This window comes from Camelus ferus, chromosome 14, assembly GCF_009834535.1.
Source record: "Camelus ferus isolate YT-003-E chromosome 14, BCGSAC_Cfer_1.0, whole genome shotgun sequence".
Classification (NCBI taxonomy): Eukaryota; Metazoa; Chordata; class Mammalia; order Artiodactyla; family Camelidae; genus Camelus; species Camelus ferus.
This window is the reverse complement of record NC_045709.1, coordinates 18,185,814-18,212,930: the sequence shown is the minus strand read 5'-3', so window position 1 is coordinate 18,212,930 and position 27,117 is coordinate 18,185,814. Positions and strand designations below refer to the sequence as shown.

The following is a 27,117-nucleotide window of genomic DNA, read 5'->3' as shown; positions in this document are numbered from 1 at the left end:
CACTACTAATGTTCATGATGAACTACACTCAAGGTTCAATTTTCAGTTTGATTACTAAAATGACTGGAGAATTTTAGAAATAGTCATAAAGTGACAATCTAAGGAAAAATTACATATAAAGTTCAGTCCTTTATTAGAGCATTTATCCAACCTGGTCCACGTCCTAGGGATTCTAGGTAATTACTAATGCATCACACAGCTGTGTGAGCCAATGATATTAACATGTGTTATAAAAGTCAGTGAGACAGTGGGTTTTTCCCCACATCCAAAAATGCAGTTCTGAGGTCTACAGCAAACTCAGCTATAGCTAGTCAAGCTGTGTTTTGAAATACTGCTTCACCTTTATAGAGGAAAAGTGATGCTACAGAAATCTTTGAAACTTAAAGGCCAGATTGATACTTCCCCCGTTATCTGGTGCTATTTTGGGGCATAAGAAAAAAAGTTTTCTCCCCATCCATACTTTTTAAAACTTTTTATGAGCTTCCTGGTTGTACACAGCACATTAAACCTATCTTCATGTGTCAGTGGATAAATGTATACCGACTGAATGTGCATTAGTGTGCATGGAGAGAGCATAAGAAAAACCATAAAAACACTAAGAGAGAGATTATATTAAAATCTAAGGCTTCAAAATGGTAAATGTTAAAAGAAACTACCAAGTGGGAAATGCTATCTCGCAAATGGTTAAGATCCTTGTAAGAACATCTTATAAAAAAATCAATATTCTAACATTACAAATGAGAATGAATAAAATATCCCAAGTCATGAAATAAAATTAGGCAAGTTAAAAATGTTTAAAACAAAGATGCACTGCTCAGTGCAGAAGTGGAATGTGGGCTTTCCAATTGGAGTAAACTTGAGTGCCCACATTTGTTCCCAGCTAATACTTCCTGTGTGATTTTCTGAATTATTTAACCTTAACCATGTATGTGGTTTTGAGGATGAAACTATGTGAAGTACCTCATACAGAGCAGCTCAACAGTGGTTGCTAGGTAAAAGATGAACCCCTGAAGGAGGGAACCACTGCATCTTGGTGGGGACAATGGTTACTTGTGGTCCATGCTAAGGATGCAGGCCTTCTCCCCACACGACCCTCCACATCACTGCAGTTTTGTCCTGAGACAAGATTCATTGCGGCATCATTTAGAATAGCAAAACCTTGGGAAACACCGAAGCCCACCAATACTGGGACTGGTTAGATGCTGATGTTCATATGTCTTTATAAGTTACATGTAACTTCACATTTTTTTAAAAAATTTAATGTAATAAACGTTACTTTTCTGTCAGGAGAAAGTTATTCTTAAAAGTGATAGCATATGTAAGAAACAGCAAAAAAGGAAAACTGGATTTTCAGTTTATCACTGTCCTAATCCCATTTTTAAATTAGTGACAATATTGTTTAGAAATGACACCATAAGATGAACTTTATTTTAAAGCTCATAAAAGGCTTCACAACATCAGTTACAAACAGAATCAATGTTTCTTACATTTTACACCTTCACATGACAACATACCGAATAGCGAGAGAGAGATTTTAAAGGTTTGGTTCTGCATGCTGCTAACACATTTCACTAGCTTTTGCTTTTAGTCACTGGGTTGTTAATATCAAAGCAAAAAGTCATATTCTATTGGACAGAATTAATTTCAGAAAGCCCTTATGAAGTCAGACTTAGTCTTGTTTATAAACACTCACACCCACACACATGCTGAAATGGAGAGCAAAATGCAAGAAAACTACCTTGGCAGAAACAAATGCTTGAAGAGTTTAATCACAGCCCTCTTGAACAAGCGGTACAGTTTGGTTTTTTCTCCAAAGACAAAAGTCAATTTCATCCTCAGTGATACAAATGGTAATACTGCACAGAAGCTTAGTATGAATTCACAATTCCACAGGAATCTGAAAGTTACCAAGGCAATTTTCCCTTTTAGGATCATAAAGACTACAGACTTAAGCTTTTTCTTTTTCCATATAATAATACACAAAGTTTCTAAACATCCTTAAAAAAGAAAATATAAATAGTCTCAGTATGTTATGTAGAATCACATACTATGGCAAAATATTTTATTAATTTAAGGACTAAGCCAGGGTCGTGTCATCTAGTCCAAGTCCATGTTAATGGAGCTCTTCTCGTTAGGGTAACATTCGCCGTTCTGATGTGGGGGCTCAGCACTGAAACTGTTTTTGCCTTCTAAGTCCTCTTCCTTTTTATCAGCACCCGGGCCATTTGGAGTTCTTTCCAGTTTGGGCGATTCAATTTTTGGTTTGGGTTGTGTTACGACAGGTTCACAAGTGTTATTCAACTCCTATGAAAGGAAAACAAAACTAGTCATCAGATTAACTCTAGTTCATTTTCATTTCAATTAACTTTCCTACATACCCGGACCAGCATTGTTCCACCAATGCCAATTACACATACCTCAAAGAATTGCATTTGCTCATGACATTCGCCTGAAGCCTGATCAGAAGAGAAGTGAATACTATTCTACAATGTGCCAGGGTCTCGCTAAGTACTCATATATTGTTACCCCATTTACTCCTCGCAGTAAGTATTAAAAGGTAGGAATTATCATCCCCACTATGGAATGAGAGGTTAAATAACTTAACCTCAGGATCAGAAAAATTAGTAGACAAAGAGCTAGAATTCAAGCTTATATACAGCCCACTAACCTCAAAGGCTCATGTTAACCTTTACTGAGTATTTTTCCAGAGAAAGCAGTTCCTTGGTTTTCTTCCCAACTTCCTTCAAGCCTCATGCTCTCAGCAAGGCTTTCCCAGGTAAAATACCAGCCTGGGTCCCTCTCCATCGCCCCAAATTTCCTAAACCCTTTTGACTCTTAATTTTTACCCTTGGCACCTAACACAATCTGATATCCTTCCTTACTCGCTTATCGTAAAGTCTTCCTCGCACTGGCAGATGACTTCCACGGGGCTCATCTTTCTCTGTACACTGAAGGTTTAACCCCTAGAACAACGGCTGGCATATCGTAGGGGCTCAACAAGTGTATTTGCTGAACTTAATGAATAAATGAAAAAATAGAAATTTAACAGAATCTTATAAGGTCTTCTATATTTTGTAATATCAATAATGAACTAAAAAATGTGGTTCCAGGATGAGGTAAAAGATTTAAGGAAAAATGGCTATGTTTATAGTTCAAATGATTGCAACCGGAATCCCTAAGAAAACACAGCAGTAAGCGCTAGAGGGAAACACGCACCTTTATTTTTGCTCTGATTTCCTGAGCACGTACAACGGGGTCCTGGTCGAGACTCTTTTTAGCCTGGGCGTTCATGGCATTATTCATCCATTCCATCACTTCATTTACAGACTTCTCAACCTTTTTCATTTCAGACTCATCAATATGGTTATATTTCTCATCCTGAATGGAAAAGGGCATTCTGTAGAATTAAGTATTTAACAGTAACACCTAGTTTGACCCACTTTTCCGTAAGTTCAAATCTATCTTTGGTCAAACGCCAAAACCCACCTTCTAAATTGAGAACATCTGTTCCCAATGAAGGTCCCTCAACTTACACGCGAGCTTCTAACACCCAGGGAACCTCCTCACTGCGCACAGACTTACGTTGCTCCTGAAGTCAGCTGCTATCTTGGCGTAGTGCTGCAGCCTCTGTCCCAGTTCTTCAAACATTTTTGGCCGCTCTTCAGCTTCTTGAAACCGGATTTTAATTGGAGTGCCAATTTTCTAAAACCAAATGTAATGAATCAGTGTTTGTCATCACTGTATATTCAGAGTCTACAGTCTCAAGCACAAGTTCTGCCTTCTAGGGGGCGAGCAGGGCCTACCATTAATTCTTCCAACTTGTCCACATACGCTTGCTTAGCCTGGTCCTCTCCTTCTTCATAGAGCCAGTTCTCAGTCTCTGTGAGCAGTCTCAAAAAATTCTGATGATCCTATATATGAAACGTGAGATCAACATTTAGTGGCAATCATACTTAAAAAGTTTTCACAACAAAACAGTCATCTTCAGAAGTGTTAATCATGAAGATAGCTAATCTTATCTCTACGAAGGCACTTAGCTGGCTGTCTTCATTGAACAGTATCAGGGAGCAATAAACACTCTGCCATTAGCTCCATACAGTTATTTTACACGAGGGGTTGACAACTGTCCTTTGGCTATCCTTTTACACAGGGATGTTTGAGAATTTTTGGTAAACTGCTCTGATTGACTTTTAATAATTTTTCTTAGAAGTCCAACTTTGGACAATTTATACACTAAAATGTGATTATGGAAGAGCAATCATCTTCCTACTCTCCAAAAAAAATTAGGTCTCGATTAGTCACTTTCTGTTCACTTCCACAACTATCAAATACTGCGAGGGAAACTGGACAAGTTGACAATTCAATCACTGAACACGTAAGTCACCCCCAACCAACTTACATAAAGCATGCATTTCTACTCTGGCTTTAGGAGGTCTAGCTGGTTTGGGCCATCTCTGCCTCAGAATCCCAACCATAAGAAATCCAGGAAATGTTAGGGCGGAGCCAAGAATGAAGCGTCTTACAAGGCAGCCCAAGGATCTTGGGATGAAAATAGACTCCAGACTTCATCCTGAAACCACCCTAGATTTCTATCTAGCGAATTTTTCTCCAAAGCCCACTTGTCACAGTTGTGCTTCTTGGATTTACTTAGAGCCATATGGCTTCTGGGAGCTCAGAAAAGTCTAAGAGGAATACTGGTGCCTGATAAACTTTGGCATCACTGGATCAACAAGTCTTATGGGATAAAACAATGACAGAGAGCAACCAAAGGACCAGAGTCATCAAAAAAATCTGAGGTCTTTGAAAGCAAGGATTTTCTCTCATTTATCTTTCTAGCCCCCAGTAACTGTGATGTCACAGACTACGAACAAATGTGTTGACAGGTTCTTTCTTTGATGGTAAAAACTAAAGCTATGGGGATAAACTAGAATAAAACTACACATCAGTAATGAGCCTCTCTCCATGACTTTGTTTATATCATCTCTACTTCAAATTGTTTTGTTTTCAAAAAGCTCAAGTTAGTTTAGACGTCAAATTTGATATTAAACACTTCATAATGAGATTACCTGAATAAAAACAGAGCTCTAAACATACCTGCTCACATATAAACTTTTCGTATGGTCCACACAGCTTGTCCCTGAACTCATACACATATTCCTCCACTGCGTTTTTAGCATCATTTCTTTCCTTTTCCAGTTTATCCTGCATTATCATCTTACCCTGTCAGGAAGCAGAAAAGGTTAACTCCAGTCTTCTCTTAACTATAACTAAATTTTAACTAGATTCTGGTGTTAATAAAAATCAATAATTATACCCCAAAAAAGTCTTAATAGTTCTAATATATACCTCATAAAATTCTCCAATAATTCCTACAAAGTTCTTCATTTTCTAAATACACAGAATGAAGTTTCTTTTTTAAACATTAATGAAGTTACACAGCTTTCACATTTCTGATTTAATACTAAGGGAAAAAAACCAATCTACTTTCATACGGTTTTGTTTTGTTTTCTTCTCTGTAGTTACACGGTCGTCTCCTAATGGGATCAGTACTGACCCACGTATAATGGCCGTAACACTTTGCTACCACATTTTTAAACCAAAGCTAAACAAATGTCCTTCGAGTCCACTTATTTATCAAATATAATACAAACGGAGTATAATTTATTATTAAATTTCTAAACACAATGTTCCCATCTCAGTAAAGGAAAACGGAATCTCAATTATTTCAAATATTCTAGACTACAAAGCAGCACGATGTACGTATTTTAACCGCAACGTTTAGTGTGGCCTGAGATATCCACTGCGTTGTGTTCCTCCAAGCTAGAAGACAGCAGCATCTAATTTCTTCACATTAGAACTTGGGCAATCAAGTTTACACCAAGCAGAGAGATCTATGGTACAGCTCTCTTTAATAAGAATACAAAAACATAAACAAAACTTGTTTTAAAAAAATTAAACTGAAAATACAATTTTACAATTTTTCTAATTTTACTATTAGTTTTGGCTTTATCCTATCTCTAAAAATTGTATAAAACTTGAGGCACGGGACAGAATTATAGCCACTCATCTATTATGTGGGTAACAGGGACAACTAAACATATTCCAAAATAAAAATATTTAATTGAATTACTTACCTCTGTTTCTATATACATGTTAAGAAGGTCTTTCCCTAACTGCCAGACTAAGTTGGCTTCAATAGGTAGCTCAACATTCACCACCTTTATTTTGGGTTTTTTAGCTTCTGGAGGCTGGTCAACTTTTTTCTCATTAGCCTTGGGAAAGAGGTTAAAAAAAAAGAAAAAGGGAGAAATTCTTAAATAATCCTTGAAAAACAAAAATCTCCCTATCATACTTACTGATGACTTAAGCAAAAATAAAATTCCTAAAATCACAAATTTGGAAGAATGTATAAGATCATCTAACTTCCACCTGCCCATTTTAAATCAGGGCTGCAGTGACACTTAGACATGCCACACTTCCCTTCAGGAATTCACCAGGATATTCTTCTTTTCATATTAAATGTAATCTCTCCTGCTAAAAGCTCTTCTTCACAGCTCTTTACTTTCTAATCCCTTTAGGCAATGTTTGTGACTCCAAAAAAGAAAAAAATTTCATCAAATTACCACACCTTTAAATTATAGCCTACAATCTAAAAGTAACCCCAGATAGAATTTAACCAACTGCTAAACATGTTAGGATCAACACTATTCCTATAATATCTGAGTCTCTATATATCCCAGTATTAAACCTGCTTTAATTACAATTTGCTCTACTCTGATGAGTGCCTTTTAGACCTTCCTGAATGTGGACATTAGACACATACACATATATATGTATGTGTGTATCTATAGCTATTATCTCTCTCTATATCTTTATTCCTACTACCTGCCTTTGAGCCGTATCACTTCTTATAAGCAACTCTAAGGCATAAAGAGATAAAGCAGCAAATGCTGCTTAAGTTTTTCAAAATATGTAAATACAGGGCTAAAGAAGTAAGTATCTCCTATGGCCTTTGATTTTTCCAAGCCTTTTACAGTATTTTCATTTCTGCAAGTTCCTATAAGCACAAATGACAAAGAACACAATTTAGGAAACTCAGTCGTAGAACAGATCAGAAGACAACCAAGGGGCACTCAGCATGTACCCTGCCTGGCTGAGACAGTGAAACAGGAACAGATGGCCCACGAGGCACAGCAAGCGCTGGCACTGGGGATGGGTGGAGGGGGGGAGCTGTAAAGAATGTTAGAATTCCAAGCGCTCTGTAAGATGAAATGGGACTCGGAAGAGGCTCAGTGGCTTGCCTAAAATCACAAAGACAGAAACTGAACTAGAAAGCACGTTGCCCAGGCTTCTGTTTCAGTGATCCTTAGGAATCACGTCTCTGAAGTGCTGTGAGCTGTATCACTAGTAATAATCTGGTCAGTCAGCCTGCAGTCCCCATGTCTTCTTCCTTCTAGTGCATAAGAGAAACCTCCAATATATTATGCATGCTCTGGGGGCACGAAACAAGAAAGAAAATGAATCAGATGACACCTACACCCAGCAAAACACAGAACACAACAGGTATCTGGGGAACAAGTGGATGACAGCTACACATATGGAGGTTAAGTCAGGATACGACCATCCAGCAACATTAAGCCAACTACTGAGAAAACCAGTGTATCACAAAATACACTCCACATGGCACAGACCAGGACCCTCCAAGGGCGTCTGTGATGATATTCCAAGGAGTTCAGCACCAGTGGTCCCACCTGCAGCTAAGAACACGAGATGCTACCCGATGTCACGCTGTAGACAGGTGCTGAGCCCACCGGCATGAATCAGCTCACAGTCAACACTCAGTGAAGAGAAGTGACGCTGAAATTAAGGAGCTGCTATTGCAAAGAAAGCAATGCTGCTATACCATCAACACATCACCTTTAACGGGAGGAAAAGGCTTTCAGAAACCAGAATCAGGACCTGCAGCTCATGGTAGAAGCCCCACAGGATCAACCGGGGCGTGGGGAGATTAAAAACAAAAACCTTTCACCAAGTGCAAAGGGTATTTTGATCCCAATGGACAACTCTCTGTAATTGTCTGAGGGTAAACAATTCTATCTTCAGAACATGACAGAACACCAAACTACTGATGAAAGTTAATCATTTATATGCAGCCTGCACAAAGAATGAAGTTCTGCAAAGCACAGATCTGGAATAACAATGGAAACTTCCCAATCAATATCCATGTGACCATGAATTGTTTAGGTTTGACTAGAAGTTATCATTTTTCAAGGCACATGACACAACTATTTAATTTAGCTTCTGATACATACTATGGAATAAGAAAAAAAGAATAATTACTTTGAAATGCAATCTGGTTATTACCAGATCATCATAATTAATTTATTTAAATTTGACAGGTGATTTGAGAGAAGAAAAAAGTTTACTAGACTCCTATAGCCCATGTATTTATCAGACGAATTCAGGTGAAAACTAATCACACAGCACTGCGCTGTGCCTACTTCGATGCTCACATTTGCAGACACCCCCAGCACTAGAGAAAACACAAAAGCTATGCATTCGCCGCTAGCTGCTTGGAGTGCAGTTAATCAAGAGAAGCTTTCAGGTCGAAAGAGCAGGATATTCAATTCTCTCAGATGAGCTGGAATACCTCTAACTGGTTTTAGTTGAAAAACACAGAAATTCAACAGGAAAAAAAAATTCTACACAGGATAAGACAACCTGGTGCTTGCTCTTGAAACTGCAGATTGAACGGTACCATTAATGATCACATGTTGCAACATTGTCTAATGGAATGAACTGGAAGAGTAACTCACTTTGTCAGCATCTGGGTTTTTGTTTTCTTCTGAGGTAAGTTCAGGTGAAGGGGGAGACTGTGAGGTTTGATGGCCATCAGTTTGTACCTGGGGCTGTGTTCCAGCTTCAGTGTTGTCTTGCTGGATATTTTTCTGAAATGAAAGCCCAGGCACAAAGGATGTAGACAGCAGGTGTACTTGTATAAGTTTAAAAGGTTACAGGGCACCACAGACAGTACACTCAATTTTTGAAATCTTAATAGGCGAGGGGAAAAGATACTGGATAAAAGCAAAATGAACACAAAATATTTGAAAACATCTTAGATATTTTACACCTGTAAGAAATTCTTTGAATGGTAGCAGTTAACACAGTTAAACACCATCAGCAGTAGGCATTCTGACTGATGTGATGACGACCAAGAACCCCCCTCTAAGACACCTTCATCTAGCCCAGTACAAGGATTAACTCTCAAAAGCACAGGAAATACCTTTACTCCAGGCCTCTATCCCAGAAACAAGCTCCCAAAACCTAATTTCACCAGCGGCCATCATGCATCTCGACAAATCTCAATTTCAAGAAACTTAACAGTTACATAAAATAACCAACGACCAGTCATCTGGGGGTTCATCATTTCAGTTTATAGAGAACCAAGACCCTCTCCGTTCCCACTCTTTGTGACCCAGCTATTTACACTCAAAAGGCCCCAGTATAAAGAACACCTGCCACATGTCAGGAGACACTGCAACCCCCAGGCTATCAGTGCTCTCTGTATCTTTCCCCATTTTTGGGCGAAGCTGGAAACATTGGAATTTAACTACTTTCTGCCCACCCTGAAGTCTCTCATACTTTTCTCTCCAGGCTTCAAGTTCCTAAGGCAGACACTGAAGTAGTCAGTAGCAACACACTCCTGATGTACATACACCCAAAAGGTACCAAGAGATTAGAAAAATGGTGTCTGTAGCCAAATGAGAAAGTTTATAACGCTGGTCATTTAACTCATTACACTGAAGTTTTTCCAGATGAGAACAAAACTAAAGCTCAGGCGCTAATGCACCTTAAATATCCCAGGAATGATAACAGTGACAACAGAGTTCTCTGACACGGAGCACTGCGCTCTCTCACATCTGATCTGAAACACAACACTGCCTGCTGCCTCACCGTAACCCAGATGTGATCTATAACAACTAATCTACTTTAAAGTTTCTTAAAAGTCTTCTGCTGACCATAGAAAACTAGCACTCATGCTAACAGAGGTCTGGACAGCCATGAACAAGCAAGACCTCCTAGATTCTAGGCAGACACCTCCCTTGCCCTCCTACAACCCAGCGAACCACAGAAATCATAGCAAGTTCTGAAATACCAAAGCCAATTTTGCCAGTTTTTTTTTTAAATGCTTTAATATTTTGTATGTATTTCACCAAACAGTTTTTGTTTTAGTCTTTTCTCTTAATCATCAGTCAGCATTTGATTTCTCAATATGTGGCCTATGTCTTTAAAAAAAAACAATTCAGAGAAACTTTACCCACTCATTAAATTGTCATATGCCAATTCAAATAAAGCTACACAGAATTTAGTCACAATTCACCAAACTCCAGGCTGTATGTTACCATCAACTTAGCGACTACTATTGTCATCATTACCCAAAATTTTAATTGAAATTAAGAAAAACAGATTTTAACCCGTCCCCTCCTGTTTATTAAGGCTTAGAATTAAGTAAACCATATATTCTAACTCAAAGGCTTATCCACAAACTTACCTCAGCGTCTGGGTTTTCCTGTGGCCTCTGATTCTGACACTCCATATCTGCTTCAACAGAAGATGCTTCGTTTTCCTCGGTTGGAACTTTCTCCACCATGGATGCCGTAGAGATGGTGAAAATGCCGTGGGTGTTGACTCGCACTTTGACTTTCACTCTAGATTTTTCTCCATCTTTCTGTGCAGAAACATTCTGAACTATGAAGCGGCCTAGAAGAAAAAGAAATGGACAATTTTAGTATTGAATCTAAATCTCTATCAAGAAGACTAAAAGTTAACATTGCTATTTCAAACTCTCCCCATTTTCTCTGCCACCTGAAATTAGATTTAAGCCCTTTAATGTACACTATAACCATAACCTTTTAAAACAGGCTTACAGGTACACAGTATACTTACAGTAGTTGAGATTAGTCTTAATATGCCATAAAACCTTCAAAGGCAAGGGCACTTTTGTTACTTTCTACTTAATACATCTGACATAAACCCTGTAAGACTGAGGACAAGCCGTCCCTGCCTCTTCCTTCCCCGTTTCTCTAGGTGAGCACAACCCAGACACGCAAGCCTTAAGTATAAGGCAGATGATACCAAGCACTTGCTGAATTTTGATTCAGAGAATACTGTTTTGTTGATTGAATAAACATTTTCCTACGTTTCAAATAGGCAAGGTGAGCTAAAACCTGTATCAAAGCCTGAAATTATTATGCATTCTAGAGAAGTTCCAGAACATTACCGAGTAGGAGTTAGGAGTGGTAACTCTGACCCAGACTACCTGGGCCTGAAACTCGGCTGTGTGATCTGCTGCAAGTTACTTCAGCTAGCTTCTGTGGTCTGAGTTGGTAAGTGTTTATTTACAGTGAGCACTTAAAACTCTGGAACCAAGCACTGAATGTCAGTTATCACCTCCACCAACAGTACTGTTACTACAGAAACCACTAAAGAAAATTGAGTATTTTGAACCTATTATACACAAAGCACTATGTGAGATTTAATAGCCTTGTATTTAAAGTGCTGTCTACACAAACACACATAGTTATATTTACTAGGTCAGTGAAAGATGTTGGAATAGACCTTCATTAAGTATCAAATCACCAGGTTCAGGAAATAATTGCCATAGATCCATTTAAAGAAACAAACTGACACAACATGGAAGAGAGAGAGAAAGGGAGGGAGAAAGGAAGAGCATTTACTGAAGGGCATCCAGGAAGACTCACAGAAGAGACAGAAACATGTAAGGTGGTTTTTACATGTACGTGCAAGCTTTTCAATTTTAGTGATGATATTAAAGACTTGATGCCACACTGAAGAGCTTAGATACTATCCTCTGCACAACGGGGAATAGAATCCAGCCTGTTAAAATTTAAGCCTATATTCAGTGATTCCTTAAACTAACTGTCTATCAATAAATTCTTAAAAACTGTTTTTAAAAATAAAACAACTCTTGTGTCAGAACATTTTTAGTTTTAAATAGTACGAAAGAAAACACAACTGGCCAGGTTAGACTCCTTCAAACAATTTCATTATGAAAAGGTATGGGGCAAAGACGAGTCCTGACAAGATCTAGCATTATTGGCAAATTTTACCCCCAGCCTGGGAAAGAGGCAAGGCTATTCAAGAAGATGCCTGTAGCTCTCTCTCAGATTTCCAGTCATTATGGGTCAAACTAGGTGGACAGTGTCCAGCTTCTTAAAGAAAAATGTACCAAAAAAGATACATTTTTTAAAAAGATTATAATACAAGGGTGTATTTGAGAAGTAGTTTTAATGGTCGATGAACCAGATTTTAAATTGGAAGTAACATTCTGCAGATAACATTTCATCCAGAGGAAAGGTTAGTATTAAAAGTAGGTGGTAATCCTATAAGTATAGACTTATTAGAAAAAGAAAAACACTCAACTCTCCTAAATATACACACTTGGAAGTAACAGCAGCACTGGAAGTCATTTCCCCCTACAGGCCAGTTTATTCACCAATAAAACAAAGAGCTTTCCCCATCACCATTATCCCAAACTGAAAATGTCTTCACATGGCATTACGGTCCACTCAACACTGCTAAGAGTAAGAAAAGTGTTTAAGCCTGGACACTAAGTAAATGACATCTTTAAAAGATAAATACAATTAACTGCTTACCTATTTTTGCTTCTGGATATGGAACTCCTTGAGGATCAGAATAGAAAGCTTCTAGCTCAAAAGGCCCACTTCTCAGGAAGGTGAGAACTTTGGAGAAAGGAGCAGCGTGGTTCCTGCTAAAGACCTCGTGGACGCTAGGCGAAGGGAAAGGCATCGTCAGAAGCTCAGAGTCCACACTCACGGTGCAGCACAGGCAGAACAGAGTCTAGGAACTGTGTCCGCCTTGTCCCACCACTTACAACCCCAAATGGGAGAAATACTTGGTATGTTTGGTTGTTCAGAGGTCCCAATCACTCTACCATAAAAGCCATTTGTTAATTTTTCTTTATATTACACAATATCTGAAAGATATTTCCTCCTACATACCCCTCAGCATCTTCTGAATCGTGGTTCCAGACCAGAGATATTGGAAAAGGAACTGCATCGGTGACGGAAAATTCTCTAACTTTAAATGCCGGAGAAAGGATTGCACACTTTAAAAAAAAAAAAAAAGATCATCATGAGCACATGAAAAATTTCACTCACCTTTTTAATACAAAACTCAACTCAACTAGGATGGGTAGGTTTAAATTCAAATACAAAATTGCTTACGTGTCTTAAGTATATGTGAATTAAGCATAAGTGATTTAGCCCCTAAATACTATGACAATCACCAGCTATAAGTACAAATAACACAAGGAATCTTAGGATAGTAATTGTTAATTAGTAGCAAGGTTCAGAGAGGCTTAGGAAAAAACACTAGTCTTTTCATAAATGCCCTGCTGACAGCCATTTCACAGGCTGCATCACTTGTGAACATGTATATACATCGCAGCAGCTCTGTCCACATCGCCTTTTAACCATCTAAGAAACTGAAAAAGGGTAAAACGCAAAGTGTTCCTAATTTCAAGTAATTTTACGAATGAAGGAAGCAATGGCAAATTCAAATTTGAGGTAGACAACACCCAACAGACCAACAGGTGGATTTAGATTTGTCACATGAAAATGACTAAATAGATGACTAAATAAAAAGTCAATTAAGGGGGAGGGTATAGCTCACATGGTAGAGCGCACGCTTAGGATGCATGAGACCCTAGGTTCAATCCCCAGTACCTCCTCCAAAAATAAATAAACCTAATTACCTCCCCCACCCCCACAAAATAATTTAATAGTACAATAGTAAATAAAGTATTTTTTAAATAAATAAGTAAATTAAAGTCAATTATTTCTTGAATAGCACAGGATTCTTCAAAAGAGAAGCCAAAATAAGCTCTACTTCTTAAAAAAAACTAAAACTTCCAAAGTTTGGGGGAATTAATGCAGGAGACATACTCCATTATCAAGGAAAAAGCAAAAACAAAAACCCATAAAACATGATGCATCTTGATGATGCAATGGATTATCAGCAGTGGTCAGCATATATTCTTTTAAAAAATGTTAGAGTACTCAGTCTAAATACTTTTGTCTAAAGAATCTCTTGCTTTATATTAAAAAAATACCGCTAACTAGATCAAGTTAACTTCTAGATTGGATGCTCTTGCTTTCACAACCTTTATGCCTCTGGGCTGCCTATTTGTTAAGCAAGTTAAAACCACCTGTTAGCTAATCCTCTTACCCCTGCCAACTTCCCCCAAATTATTCCTTTTTACACCAGGCTGCCATTCTAATTCCCTTCTGTGTGCTTTGTAACATCTGTCACCACCACAGAGCTAACCAGTGCTTTACAGCTGTGTTTTTTATGATCCCCCCAGAATCATCCCAGTTTGAGAAACACTAGTTCTATAGTTCTTTTCATCTTAAATTTCCTAACTCTTCCAGATTTGAAGATCCTTGTGCCCCTACAGCCTTACAGATTTATTAAGAAGTAATTCTCTTGTGGAATCTAACTGGGCACTGGGCCCTGCTCACCTGATGACCCCACCACAAAGGAGAAATGGGTGAGGAATGGGCACCAAGAGAAAGACGGGCAGAGAAGGCAGTACGTACCTGTAGCGCGCATCCTCTGGCCACTGCTTCATCTGCATTGAGTGTCGTGCTAATATCTTTTCCAAAGAATTTGGCAATTTTTTCTTTCACAGCTGGAATTCGTGTAGTGCCTCCAACTATCTCAACAGCACTCACATCTTCTACTTTGAGCTGAGTTTGTTCCATCAATGAATAAAGTGGAACTTCTATCTTTTGCAATAGGTCAGCACAGAGTTCTTCAAATTGTGCCCTTGGCAATTAAAAGGAAAACTTTATAAATATTTAGGAAAATTATCTTAAAGCCAATATCCTGTCCTATTTTTTTAAACAATAAGTCTTATCAACCCAATGAATCTTTTTCCTCAGATACCCTGAATTCCACATGAGCCAAGTTCAACTGTATCATAATTTGTAACTTTTTTTCCCCAAAAAATACACAAAACAGATGTAGAAAGGTGACAGGGGAGAAAATCAATCTGAATGGTATTACTGGAATAAATCATTTTTATGTTAAGATTGCCATTTCATTCCTTAATGTTTCATGTGATCCGATTTTGATTACTTTGAATACTTCCATTGACTTCAATGTATTTCTGTGAAATGTTTTGTGAAACCATTACTCAATCACTGGCCCAGAAATACTGAAAAGTGAATACCACCAAAAAGACTTAGTCAGTCATGAGGGCACTTAGCAACGCTCTCTCTTAGAACCCCCTTTGCAGATGTAACCCTAGTTCTAACGGTTCTGACTTCCAACAGGTCCTATACAATCTTGAGACGTGGGCCGAGATTCACACCACCACAGCTAGAACTGACGCCCAGGCTATAGTTTCAGCAAGAAGTTCCTTCTATTTAATCTGGCAGAATTCAAGACACACCTGTTCATCTTCCCCGAAACATCTTTGTCATTCATAAAGCACTCGATATTCAGTGGTAGATCCGTGCTGTTAGAGCTCATTAGCTTTTTCAATTTTTCACACTCCTGACACAGACGAAGGAGTGCTCGAATTTTGGATTTTGCATCCAACTTGTACTTAGTTTTAAATTCTGCACAAAAATGTTCCACTAACTTTGCATCAAAGTTTTTTCCTCCTAAGAAAGGATCAAAAGCTGTTCCCAGTACCTAATTTAGTTAAAACAACAAATAATCTGGTTATTTTCAATAATATTGGTAACTAGAATCTTAAATATTACTACTCAAACAAGTAAATAGTAATAGGCTCAAGATTTCTATTTAAACTACAACATGAAATCCAAGTCAGTTAGGAGACAGGTAACTACCTAATCTAAATGCAGCTAAAAACCAAAAATATCTTAGAGACTTAACAATTACACGGGATAATCTTTTAAAGCTTTTCTTCCCTAAGCAAGAACACTTGAAGAGTACGGTAAAGCAAACACGTCATCTTTAGGGAGATCAACCTTAGCAATGACTCTCTGTTGGTATCTTTAGCCAAAACTCTTCATTACCTAGAAGAGCACAGTCAAAAAACTCAGCAGCTTACATTAATGACAATTTTAGCACATTTAATATTTGGGTCACTTAGTTCCAATTTATGACTTTACCTTCAATTTTCCCTTGTTAAAGGCACAGGCAGACACTTGAAAAGCTGAGTGTCCCATATCAACAAAAACCACTATTCGAGGTTTCTCATCCAGGCCTGGGAGATCCTGCTTATAAATTCCATAATTCAAAGCAACTAAAAAAAAATTAGTATGTTTCAATTCTTTGGTTTGCATTTTCTTAGGAATTTCATTGTTACTGATATAACTACACATGCAGGAAACCTGACTATACTTCGATCAATTAAAGATGAACATATTCCTTTCATATCTGACTTCACACTAATTTTCTTGGCATCAATTACCTTATCCCTTTGTGATTTTAGAACAATGTTCTATCACTTTTAAATAAATGGGGAGACATAACAGAAAAGACAAACATGATTGCAAAACAATGGAATGTAATCCACATGTAACCACAAACAGAATCAGACTCATTACACAAATACTTACATTTCAACCACAACCTGCTAGAGACTGCTTATCCAAAAAAATTAAGAATTTAATATACAACTAGAGCAACTGTAGTTCCTACCAATTTGATTCAAGGTAAGTAATTGATCTACCTTACACAGTCTGTGTTAGCTTTTTTTGAAACCACCGTATTCCTAATTATGTATACTTAAGACGTCGTCAGTACCGAGTTCTTAACACATCTATTAAGTATATACTAAACACAGCCTGTTCTTGCTGTGCCTGAATACATGAGGCTATACCTGACTTTGAGTCCGTCTATAATCACAATGAACTGACAGAAGCTCCAGGAGCAGGTGAGTGAGTGCTCTGCTCCACACCACACCCACTCCTAACACAGGCCCAACAAATGGTACAGCTTAAATCAGTATCTGATAGAAGATGAATGATCAACTCCTAACTACATATAACTGGAAAGTATAGAAGAAAAAAATATTTTAAACTAAATCAGTGGTCAAGGTAGTTGTAAAAGTAACAATCGTAAGGTTTTGGGAAAACTTACTTAACTATAAAAACATGTAAGGAAATTAAAAAAAAAAAACTAAATCCAACACACTAATTCAAAGGATTAGATATATATATACACACACAAGAAATTTCCTAATGAAAGCAAATTCATAAATTTGACAAAGTGCCATATTCTCATTAAAACAAGCATCTGAAAGGCTTTCAAATCTAACACATGCTTTTTTAATAAGCTGTGTTTCTACACCTACATGAAAGTGTTTGATAACAGACCCAGTGTGTCTTAACTTTAGTTTGGACAGCACATTAACTTCTACACAAAAGCAGGTTTTCTTCTTACCAGCTGTCATGTCGTTCATAAGTCTTAAGCAGTTTAGGCCAACAATTTGTGCAGCATCTAAGACAGAGCGCCTCTCCGCATCTGTGAAGAAAGAGGGGACCTACAAACAAAAAGGGAAAGGATTTAACTCACCTAGATCACAAAAATGCATACCAACTCCTCACAGCCACTTGTAATAAATTCACAAGAGCCCAGCTAAACAGTCCCCAGCCAAGATATGAAACAAACAGAACTTCAGACTAAGTTTCTGGCAAGTTCTTAACGTTCAGAAACAGTAACTACTTTTGAAAAGATTGCCCTAGAATTATCACATCAAACTCACTATAACAAAATTTTAACCTGAAATAAAAAGTAATCAGGAGTATTCATTAGACACATTAACAGTTACTTAAATCTAACAGAAAGTTTTAACTTTAAGTGGATGAAATACCATTTCCAAACTAGTCTTAAATTTCTGACATTTGGAAACTGTTATGCTAAGTCAACATTAAATGTTACATGTAACTAAACTATAAAGGCGACAGGCACTTAAAGGTAATACAGGGCTAATTCTAGCCACTGCCCTTTAGCTTGGCTAGTCATTGTGCATTAATAGGTGGAGTACCTTCTAATTCAGTAGACCTGGAATACACTCATATAATCACACAACTGGAAAGCGCCTAAGGGAAAACCTGGTACACTGGCTTTCATGTTTTTTCCCATAGTAACTACGAATGCTTCAGAAAGAGACAGGGGCAAGAGCAAAGGTGGGGTCTCTGCTCACCTTTCAAATCAGAACACTACTTTCTTGAGTTTTCCATATTAGGTTATTTAAAGGGAAAAGAAAAAAGGAAGAAGGAAGGACCACTGATATAACTTAATTCTTTAATTTTACCAAAACCTAACAGCATTTCTCCAAGCAAGACCCAGACAGCCCCTTGGTAGAACACCTTCTGTCTTGCAAGAGAGAAATTTTAGCCTTTCTGCTTCTATCCTTTCATATCCCAGGATGCACTGCCATAAAGGCTTCTGACATGTCTGGGCAGCCCACCCTGCCCCGGATGTGATGCAAACCAGGCCGAAGGTAAATTCATTACAGACAGTCCCGGTGCAGAGCATAATCCCAGCAGATTAAGAAATGACTGGAGGCATCTGAGAGCGCAGGACTGACAACAGCTTTTTGGTGTCCAAATAAGAGGCAGCTTTTGTACACTGCAAGTCCTCCTTGACAACCTAATTATCAACTGTCCATTGACGCAGTGAGCTTGCCAGTGCTAAATGTAACAGTCGGTTATATTTCAAAGTAAATGTTCACCAAAAACTAATTCACTGGTTCTCATGTGAGGGTGGAATTCTGAACAGCTCCCATCTAAGTATACAAACTGTCTAACAACACATCAAGTAACTTTAGAATATCCTCCAATTCAACCAGTCAGTCTGTATTTTCAAAAAGCCTGACAGAAGATTTTGATTTGCACCACCACTCAAGAACCTCTGCAACTTCTGGCTAAAAATACCACTCAAACATACTCTTAAATGCTGCTGAACACTATGTTAATACAGTCCAGGGGAATTCTGATCTCTACAGAACAGCTTTCACACATTCAATATTAAAAAATAACATAAAGAAAGCAAATTAAAATGAAACACATTTCCTTGCTGAATTCTACTTACTGAAATAACACAATCTGTTACTGGCTTCTTGAGGTTGTTTTCAGCAGTTTCCTTTAACTTAGTCAACAGCATGGCTGTTATCTGCTCCACACTAAATAGATGCTCTTCATCCATGTACATTACCTATATTGAGGAAAGAAAAATGTTTTAAATACTATGATTCTTAAAGCTACATACTAATATTAACTTCCAAACATTATTACATATTCTCTTCCAGAAAATCTTTATTGTTACAGCTGTTCAGAAAAGGAGGAGGAAAGGAATGGTAAAAGGAAGAGAAAACAGGGAAAGGAAAGCTAAGAACAAAGAAAGATTTTTTCCCCTAGAGATGAAGAGGAGGAAAAAAAAAGCTGGGGCAGGTTTTCCCCATATCCAAAGTACTAGTCAAAACATTATAGAAGGTAGTAAATTTCCACTCTAACTGAAGAGATGAATCACTGGGATAAATATTATTTTGTGCAGATCACAAGACAGGAATGCAACAGGAATAAACACCATGAGGCAACTCTAAATTTTACAATTGCCAACAAGTCACAAAAAAGTTGTAGCAGTATATACCATATGAATAATTTTCAATGATGATTTAAACATAAACTTACAGTTTAAGAGAAGCTAGATAAATAAGTAAGTTTTTAAGAACACCTTGCCCAATTAACAAAACTGAGTTAAATATTTATTAAGAATTAAGTACATTTCTCTGTAGATGAATTAGACCATTTCCTAGAAAGGAACCTAAGGTCAATTATATTACCTTTATTCCAACTCCTCCATTTTTCATTGGAACCAGATCGTAACTTAAGTTTTCCTTCTCCTTTTGAATGAAGGGGTCACTGAATGCTCGACCATGAAACCTCTTGAAATTAGATACTGTATTGTTTGCATGAGTGATTTGCTGCAAATGAAATTTGAGATTTAATTTTTTTTTCCTAATTTCCACACCTATTAGCAATTAAGAAGAAAGTCAAATGTACAACTCAAACCATAGGGATGTAAGTCACTTTTCCTAGAGTCCTAAATTTCTCCATCAGTGAATAGATTTTATTCTTCTTCCCCAACAGAAATGCCAGAAGGGAGGCCGTGAGAGGGACACACACAGACTTCAAAATCTCCAAGATAAACTCGAAGACAGTGACACTATCACTACAGGTCTAAGTAACTCCCAAGACCTATACGTATTCCTTCCCCCTACTAAACCTGCAAGTTTTACACCTAATGAATAAGTGAAAAAGGAGATCTAGCAGCAACATAGTCATATTACATTTTTTTAAAAACAGTTAATTGTCATAGTCTATTAAGTTGCTAAGTGGTTAGTATAAATATTTGGGGCCACAAAATACATGGATTGCTACTTGACCTATTAATAGCATAGAATACTAATTATCGATATCAAAAAGCAGAAAAAGCAAGGGTAATTCACAAAACCCCTGTATGAGGTGGTGCTTTCGCTGCACGTACAGGTTTTTGATGATCAGGCTCTGGACTTACAAGTCCCATTTCACAGCATATTTCACGCAAAGATGTCAGCACTGGGAACTTTATTTAAAATACAAAAATAATTAAAAGATAAAAAACTAAGACTTCTAAAGTTACTAGCTTGAAAATGCCAAAACAGTTTACTATTTGCTGTTTTCTCTGATCTACACTTTTTAAAGGGAAAAATATAGCTTGACAACACTAGTTTTCAAATAATATGGAGTAGTATTCCAGGATTTAGAGTTGTTTCTTTTTTAGCATATTTTCCATACTTAAAAGAATTTTTTCAATCTTTCTTTTTTAATTGAATAAATCCAACATGTAACATTGTATAAGTTTAAGGTGTACAGTGTATGTTACTTTTACATGTTGCAATAGGATTGCTTTCAGTCCCTTCCTTAAAAGAGTCTCAAAAGGAATTTTCATATTTCATATTTACTTTTCTCCTCAGCTCCTACATTTCAACAGTTATAACGTGAGCCCCAAATGGGAGCCACATAGGTAAATTTTCAAGTCCTGTTAATAAGGAAACCTAATTCCGAAAAAGGGTGAAATTAATTTCAATAACCTATTCAGCTTAGTATATCTAAAATATCATCATCTCCACATGCTCTCAGTGTAAAAAATTTATGAGGTGGTTTACTCTTTATTTAAGTCTTCGAAATCATGTATTCTGTACCTTACTTTTCGATTCAGATCAGGTACACTTCAAGTGCTGCAGAGCCATGGGGAGCCAATGGCCACCACGTAGACGGCAGAGCCTGGACAGAAGCTCTCCTCCTACCACCTTAATTAGTAAGTAACCTGGAAACACTTTTAAACGCAGAACTTCTTAGATGTTCCTTCTATAAAAGGAATCCTTAACTCTTAAATGAATATCATGAGAAACTTCACATGAAAGAACAAGTGTCTCATTTATAATTTTTAAAAATTAGATAAATTAGAAGGTAGCAAAGTATCTAAGAGCTCAAAGGAATACTTGCATTACAGTTCTAAAACAAAAAAATAAATAGGCTTAGGTATTTCACGTTCTTATGTCTGAGATTTTACATTTAAAACCTCTCCCCTAAAAAGTGATCAAAATTCTCTTAAACCTACCTGATTTTTGGCTGCAACTCCAATTGTTCTGTTTTTTGATCCAAATGATATGACTGATCTGGAAGAAATTTTAAAAGCATGTTTCAAAAATGTTAAAAAGCATAAATGTGAACATTTTTAAATGACATGAGAAAGATTCTAATATAAATGTCCTACCCATTCATGGGGACTGGGGCACAAGGACAGCACAATTTTGAAGTCTAAAGCTTCAGTGACTCTAAGAGGGGCCCCCTTAACTGCTACTGTGAGAATCCAATCTAGGTGTCAGTTGTACCCCACCACCCATCCCATCCCCATCCCAGATCCAGTCTGCTCGTGGATCAGAGAACATTTTCCAATACCAGCATAATTCTCTAGGCTCCAATTGTTAGGAAGTGGACAGTAACTCTGAAAATGCTTTGAACAGTTAAAGAGTATTATTAACATGGCCTGAGATGCATGATTTAACAAAGTATGGTGTAACCACTTTGCAGTTACCAACTCCATACAAATCTAAATATCACTATCATACTTATTGCTGTCCTGACGTACCATTTGACTCTTTAGGATCAAAAGTTGTTATAGAATTAAATTGATACAAGTAAGCCTAAGTTATGCTTCTGGAATTTAAAAGCACAAAACAGACTCCTGTATGGAAGAAATCTACTTGAGGAAGCCAAGTAGAAGCAAGTACCACAGCAGAAACAAGTACAAATGCTGAGGAAAAGGACTGAATAATCAGTTACATTAAGTCAGCTTTGACGAGCAAAGTGACTTGTAACTGAGTCAGCCTTCTGAGAAATGGAGACAGAATGGTAGCACAGAGCAGAGAAGTCTCGTCAGAAGGAAGGAAGTGAATTAGGTTTTAGAGGGCAGATAAGAGTAATGGTACCATAGGAGCAAAATGGGATATACTGAGGGCATTAAATACCAAGCTGAATCAAATTTAAATCTGCTGTAACAGAAACATCTTTGACCTAGATTATTTGAGCAGATGCTCAATCACATCCTAAAAGCCAGCGAACTGTTGGAGCAAAGGCTAGATCTTTAAAATTCTTTCCAAAAACCTAGTATCACTCCAAGCTCAGAGTAAATATACAGCTGTAGAACAAATTCACTCATTTTCCAAGGGGAGAATGAAATCAATTACACTAAACAGAAATTAACAGTAGCCAATGCAGTTGAACCAAATATCTATCTTCCAAAAAATATTAAAAGAAACTCCAATACTACCCTCAGTTTACCACGTTTTAGAGCCCTATCTGTCATCTTTAGTTTCACACTGGTCACTGTAGCCACGTAATTTCTTCTTACTCTCCTTTGAGCTTTTCTTCCTTTCATTGGATCAAACAGAAAAAAATGTAAACTGCACCCAGGCATGAAAGCCTGAGAAACTGTCTTCTTTCTTACTAGACTCCCATCACAGCCCTTTGCACAGCCAAAGAAAAGACTATATAGATTTACAGAGGTCCATGCATGAGATGCTCAGGGAGTAAGTCTTCCCAATGCAACTAATACTTAGATGTTTGGGATTTGCCATTCACTTTTCATAAATACTCTTCGTGATACAAGCCCCCAGTCATTTCACCTTTGGGCTCAATGTTTCATTCTACGATTTTTACCTTGGGTTTAAGGCATTAAAAATAAATACCTACATCATTTTCCCTGAGAAACAAACATTTGTTTTTGTTAGTGCACATACAGGCATGTTTCCATGTATTATGCTCAGAAATTAAGACCCCCCCCAAAAAAAGTTGCTTTTTAAAATGTTAACCTTTGCCCACCACTTGCTGCTGTAGAATATACCACTTAACTCAGTGACAACATCCACACTCTGGAGAGCTTCTAGCACAAAAGTACGCAATTTTTATTTTCTCTCCTTCTTAATCATGCAAAATTAATAAAGAAATTAGGGCACGACTTGGGATTCTTCTTTAATGGCTCTCATAAAATGAGCAAAAAAGCCGTTTACATCTTCCACAAATGATCCAAGAGAAAGAGCAGGCAGATTTATCAGAGGAGTGTTCTGTGGTCGCTAACAACAATCCGCCCTCTCACTGCTCAAGCAGCAGCATACAGGCTCTGGAAGCTTCCAGTTCATTTCGAGATTCACAATGCGGAAGAAAAAAACTCGGCAGCCCGGGATCTGCGATGCAGAGACATGTTTGGAGGGAGGGGGACGAGTTGGGGGCGGCTAAGCCAGCTCAGAGAAGCCGGGTGGGGAAACGGGGGCGGCCGCGGAAAGAACTGGCTGAAGCTTCTTGCCTAGAAAAGGGATCGAAGTCTCGGCCTTGGCCGCACCCCGGTCCCCAGGAGGAAGCCCATCCAAAGTGACGACCCTAGAAGATTAGACTCTCGGGCTTCTCTTGGCCCCGCGAACCCCGGAGACACCCCCTCTCCGATTTGTGCCCCCAAGACCCCTCGCCTACTCGGCGGCCGGGCGGCCAGCATCCTGACCCCACGGAGGGGCGCACCGCTTCCCACATCGCCCTCACTTCGTCCTGGTGATCCGCAACCAGTCTCAAGCCTGGGGTCCCCACGCTCCCCGCCCCCGAACCTCCCCCCAGCGCCCCGCAGGCTCTCACTTACGGGGTACACCGGTCACTGAACTCGTTGGCGATGGTCTCGATGCCCCCGGCCCGGGCCACCGCGATGTAGCAGCTCTGCGAGCCCACGTCCAGCCCCACCACCGACATGGCCGGTTCTCGGTCCGCCTCCGCCTTGGGTCTGGGTCTCGGTCTGCGTCCTCTGGCCGCCGCTTCCTGCCCCGGCCACGCGCGGCTCCCGCAAGGTTCGCTCCTGTCACGCAGACGGACAGACGGACAGCAACCGGTCAGGCGCCTCCGGCTTCCAGGGAACAGTGGCGGCTCGCCGATAAATCTCCACTGGAGAAAACGGCGTTCAGTCTCCAAAGGTCGCTCCGCAGCTCCGGCTGGCTGCCTGGATCTACAGCCGCTGGCTCACCGGCGCGCCGCTGAACTACCGACCCAAAAGGGGAGGTCCCAGCTCCTCAGCCTTATGTATCGCACTGATCGGAACTTTCCAGAATCTGCGGCATTTACTCACCGGCGCCTCCACCGGCCCCTCCACGTGCCACTTCCGCTTCCTTCTTCTCGAGCCTTCTCGAAAGATTCTACCCAATGGGTGGCTGGTCCCTCTGGGGACGACAGTCGTTGCCATGGCGGCAGGACAGCCGCTCCGGCGCTATTTGCTCAAGCAGGCCAAGCTGACCCGCCCACGCCCCGCCCCTCCCTAGCTAGGGGCTCTTCGCTGTCCTAATAAAATGGACAATGAAAAATTACTCGAAAAATCGTAATCTTCGTGATTTAATAATGAGCGATGGTGTCCGACCCTTAGACTCGAAGGAGAGGCTGAGCAGGCGGGGACACACATCCCTACTTCTGCAGAGACCCGAGACGCCCGGACGCCAAGGAGGCCGACCGGCTCTCAGAGGAGCATGTAGGGAACCGTAGTCAGGCTGGAGGACGGTGTCGCCTTGCATGCTGGGATGTGTAGTCCCGGCCGCAGAGCGTGCTGGGAGCTGGCTTTGTCTTGGGGGACTCGCGGGAGAGGCCGGCTTCCCTCTAGCGCTTTTGTGCGCATTCCTCAGTGATGGCGTTATTTCTTTACCCTGCTTTCTCGGTATCCGCTTCCATTATTGTCTAAATTACCCCACAGCTGGTGAATTAGAAATTAGAAGGAGGATTTTCTGTTTAAATTTCTAGTAACAAGCACAGGGTTTGTATTAAATGTTACTGAATTTATCAGCGGCAGGATAGTCTTGTGGAATGAAATGTTCCTTTTTCTTTTTTTTTTAAGCGGGTTTTATATGTGGCATAATTTGGAAAGCTGTCTGCTTACTTTTGACACATCTGACGTGAGCAGGCCTTGGTCTACCCTGCCACTCCTGAGCCGTAAATTATTAGATAAGTTTTGCTTCTTATTTGATCTGAAACAGCTTGTGTTTCTTTAATAGCTATGTCCCTATTATTTTCAGTAAAGAGACAAGCATAGAAAGGAAAAAAAAGGTGGCACTCTGCTGCTGTTATCAGGTCTTTTACAGCTTTCTGTGTCCTTTTAAGTTTGCCTGAGAGCTCCTTGCTTACTCTCCCTCAGGCACATAGAAATATAGATGAAATATGTAGGAATTTCGAGCTGAAGTTAGAATAATTAAAGCCCTGAAGAGTACGGCAATCCTTAGAAGGTTAAATCAGAAACGAGGCTAGAAGGCCAGGTTTATGTTACATATAAAGTCAATTGTGTGCTTGGCCCAGCATTTAGACAAGCTACTTAACCTTTACATTGCTTCGGTTAACTGGTCTTTAAAATGAGAACCATTTAATGAAATAGTAGGTCTCTAAAGGTGATTGTATTCTTAAATTTGAAAATACAGCTAGCTATAATTATTTTTGTTTTGCTTTACAATTCCCCCCTCCCCCCCACACACACTTTTTTTGCGTATCAAAACCTTGTATTAAAATCCATGGAATCATAACATTTTTGAACGGAAACAGAACTTGGGGATTTTTTGGTCAGCTTCCCACATTTATGTGGGGAAACTGTTGTGCAGACAGGAGAAAGGAACAGTTCTTGGTCTTTGGAGCCAGACGGATTTGGATCAGGTTCAAATCCTCGGGCAATACTGTTAGCACTTTATAGTACTGCTTGTAAGACCCCCAGCTCTCCTTCATGGAATCTTGAAGAATATAGAATCTTGGCTATACAGATTTATTAATTTGCCAGCTGTGTGACCTTGAGATAATTACTAAGCTTTCCTGTGCTCCACCTCATAGGATATGTGTTAATGATGGAGAGGGTATGTAAAGTGCTAAACGTATGTCATTATTATGTGATACCCATTTAATGTTCTTCAGATTCTTCTTTGAGCTTCCATTTCAGCATCTGTAATGGACATATACCTATCTTTTGGGGATTTTGGAAGAATCAGATGTAAATAAAACAGCTAGTATGGTAGTAGACATTCAGTAAGTTTTAGTAATAGTAACAGTAATATTATTCAAGAAAAGCTAGTGCCAGAACTTGTAGCTCAACTTGTGCTGCTTGGACACTGAGTTGTACCTTTGTGTAGCCCCCTTTTATTTAATCAGTCCACCTTAACCGTGTGTTGGAACAGGTGAGTGAGTAGGGGCCATATGAACTACCACGTTTATTATCTAATATTACATTTATTGTATGCTTGGAATCCTTGTCATTTTTATTACTTAATTACATTTTATTTATTTTGATTTATTATGTTTTAAATACATAAATAGTTTCTCACACTATTTCTATCGTAGTGTCAAATTTTAGAATGAAACTAACACCAGATAAGAGTAGTCCCAACGAATTGTCTAATTGTGGCTCCACAGGTAAACAGGGAATTAAGTTGACGTTACCCTGTCTGCTAGCAGCTACCAGTGCAGTTACTGGGTTTTTCCCCATATTTGTCTT

At 38.9% G+C, this 27,117-nt stretch overlaps 1 protein-coding gene across 3 annotated transcripts; it reads right to left on the bottom strand.

Annotated features, from left to right (window-relative positions):
• Positions 1–1,398: 1,398 nt before the first annotated feature.
• HSPH1 (heat shock protein family H (Hsp110) member 1) lies at positions 1,399–24,743 on the bottom strand. Of its 3 annotated transcripts, none has more exons than XM_032496342.1 (18): positions 24,256–24,743; positions 21,688–21,745; positions 19,868–20,008; positions 19,117–19,239; positions 17,464–17,563; positions 16,188–16,321; positions 15,500–15,744; positions 14,643–14,871; positions 13,044–13,150; positions 12,678–12,811; positions 10,553–10,761; positions 8,817–8,948; positions 6,135–6,272; positions 5,095–5,220; positions 3,804–3,911; positions 3,583–3,702; positions 3,217–3,378; positions 1,399–2,304 (listed from the first exon to the last, which is right to left on the bottom strand). In XM_032496342.1, the coding sequence occupies exons 1-18, from the start codon at positions 24,360–24,362 to the stop codon at positions 2,098–2,100; spliced, it is 2,580 nt and encodes an 859-aa protein (XP_032352233.1). In that variant the 5' UTR covers positions 24,363–24,743; the 3' UTR covers positions 1,399–2,097. The 3 variants fall into 3 exon arrangements, with proteins under 3 accessions (XP_032352233.1, XP_032352234.1, XP_032352235.1); XM_032496343.1 differs by lacking the exon at positions 24,256–24,743 and adding an exon at positions 21,844–21,896; XM_032496344.1 differs by lacking the exon at positions 8,817–8,948.
• Positions 24,744–27,117: the final 2,374 nt, after the last annotated feature.

Excerpts from the sequence above, each read along its gene's own strand:
- HSPH1 (XM_032496342.1), bottom strand. The coding sequence starts at position 24,362 with ATGTCGGTGGTGGGGCTGGACGTGGGCTCGCAGAGCTGCTACATCGCG. Across the intron at positions 13,151-14,642 it reads CCAGAGGATGCGCGCTACAG|TGTGCAATCCTTTCTCCGGC; the intron begins GTACGTACTGCC and ends TTTTTTTTAAAG. Across the intron at positions 6,273-8,816 it reads AAAACCCAGATGCTGACAAA|GCTAATGAGAAAAAAGTTGA; the intron begins GTGAGTTACTCT and ends CTCTTTCCCAAG.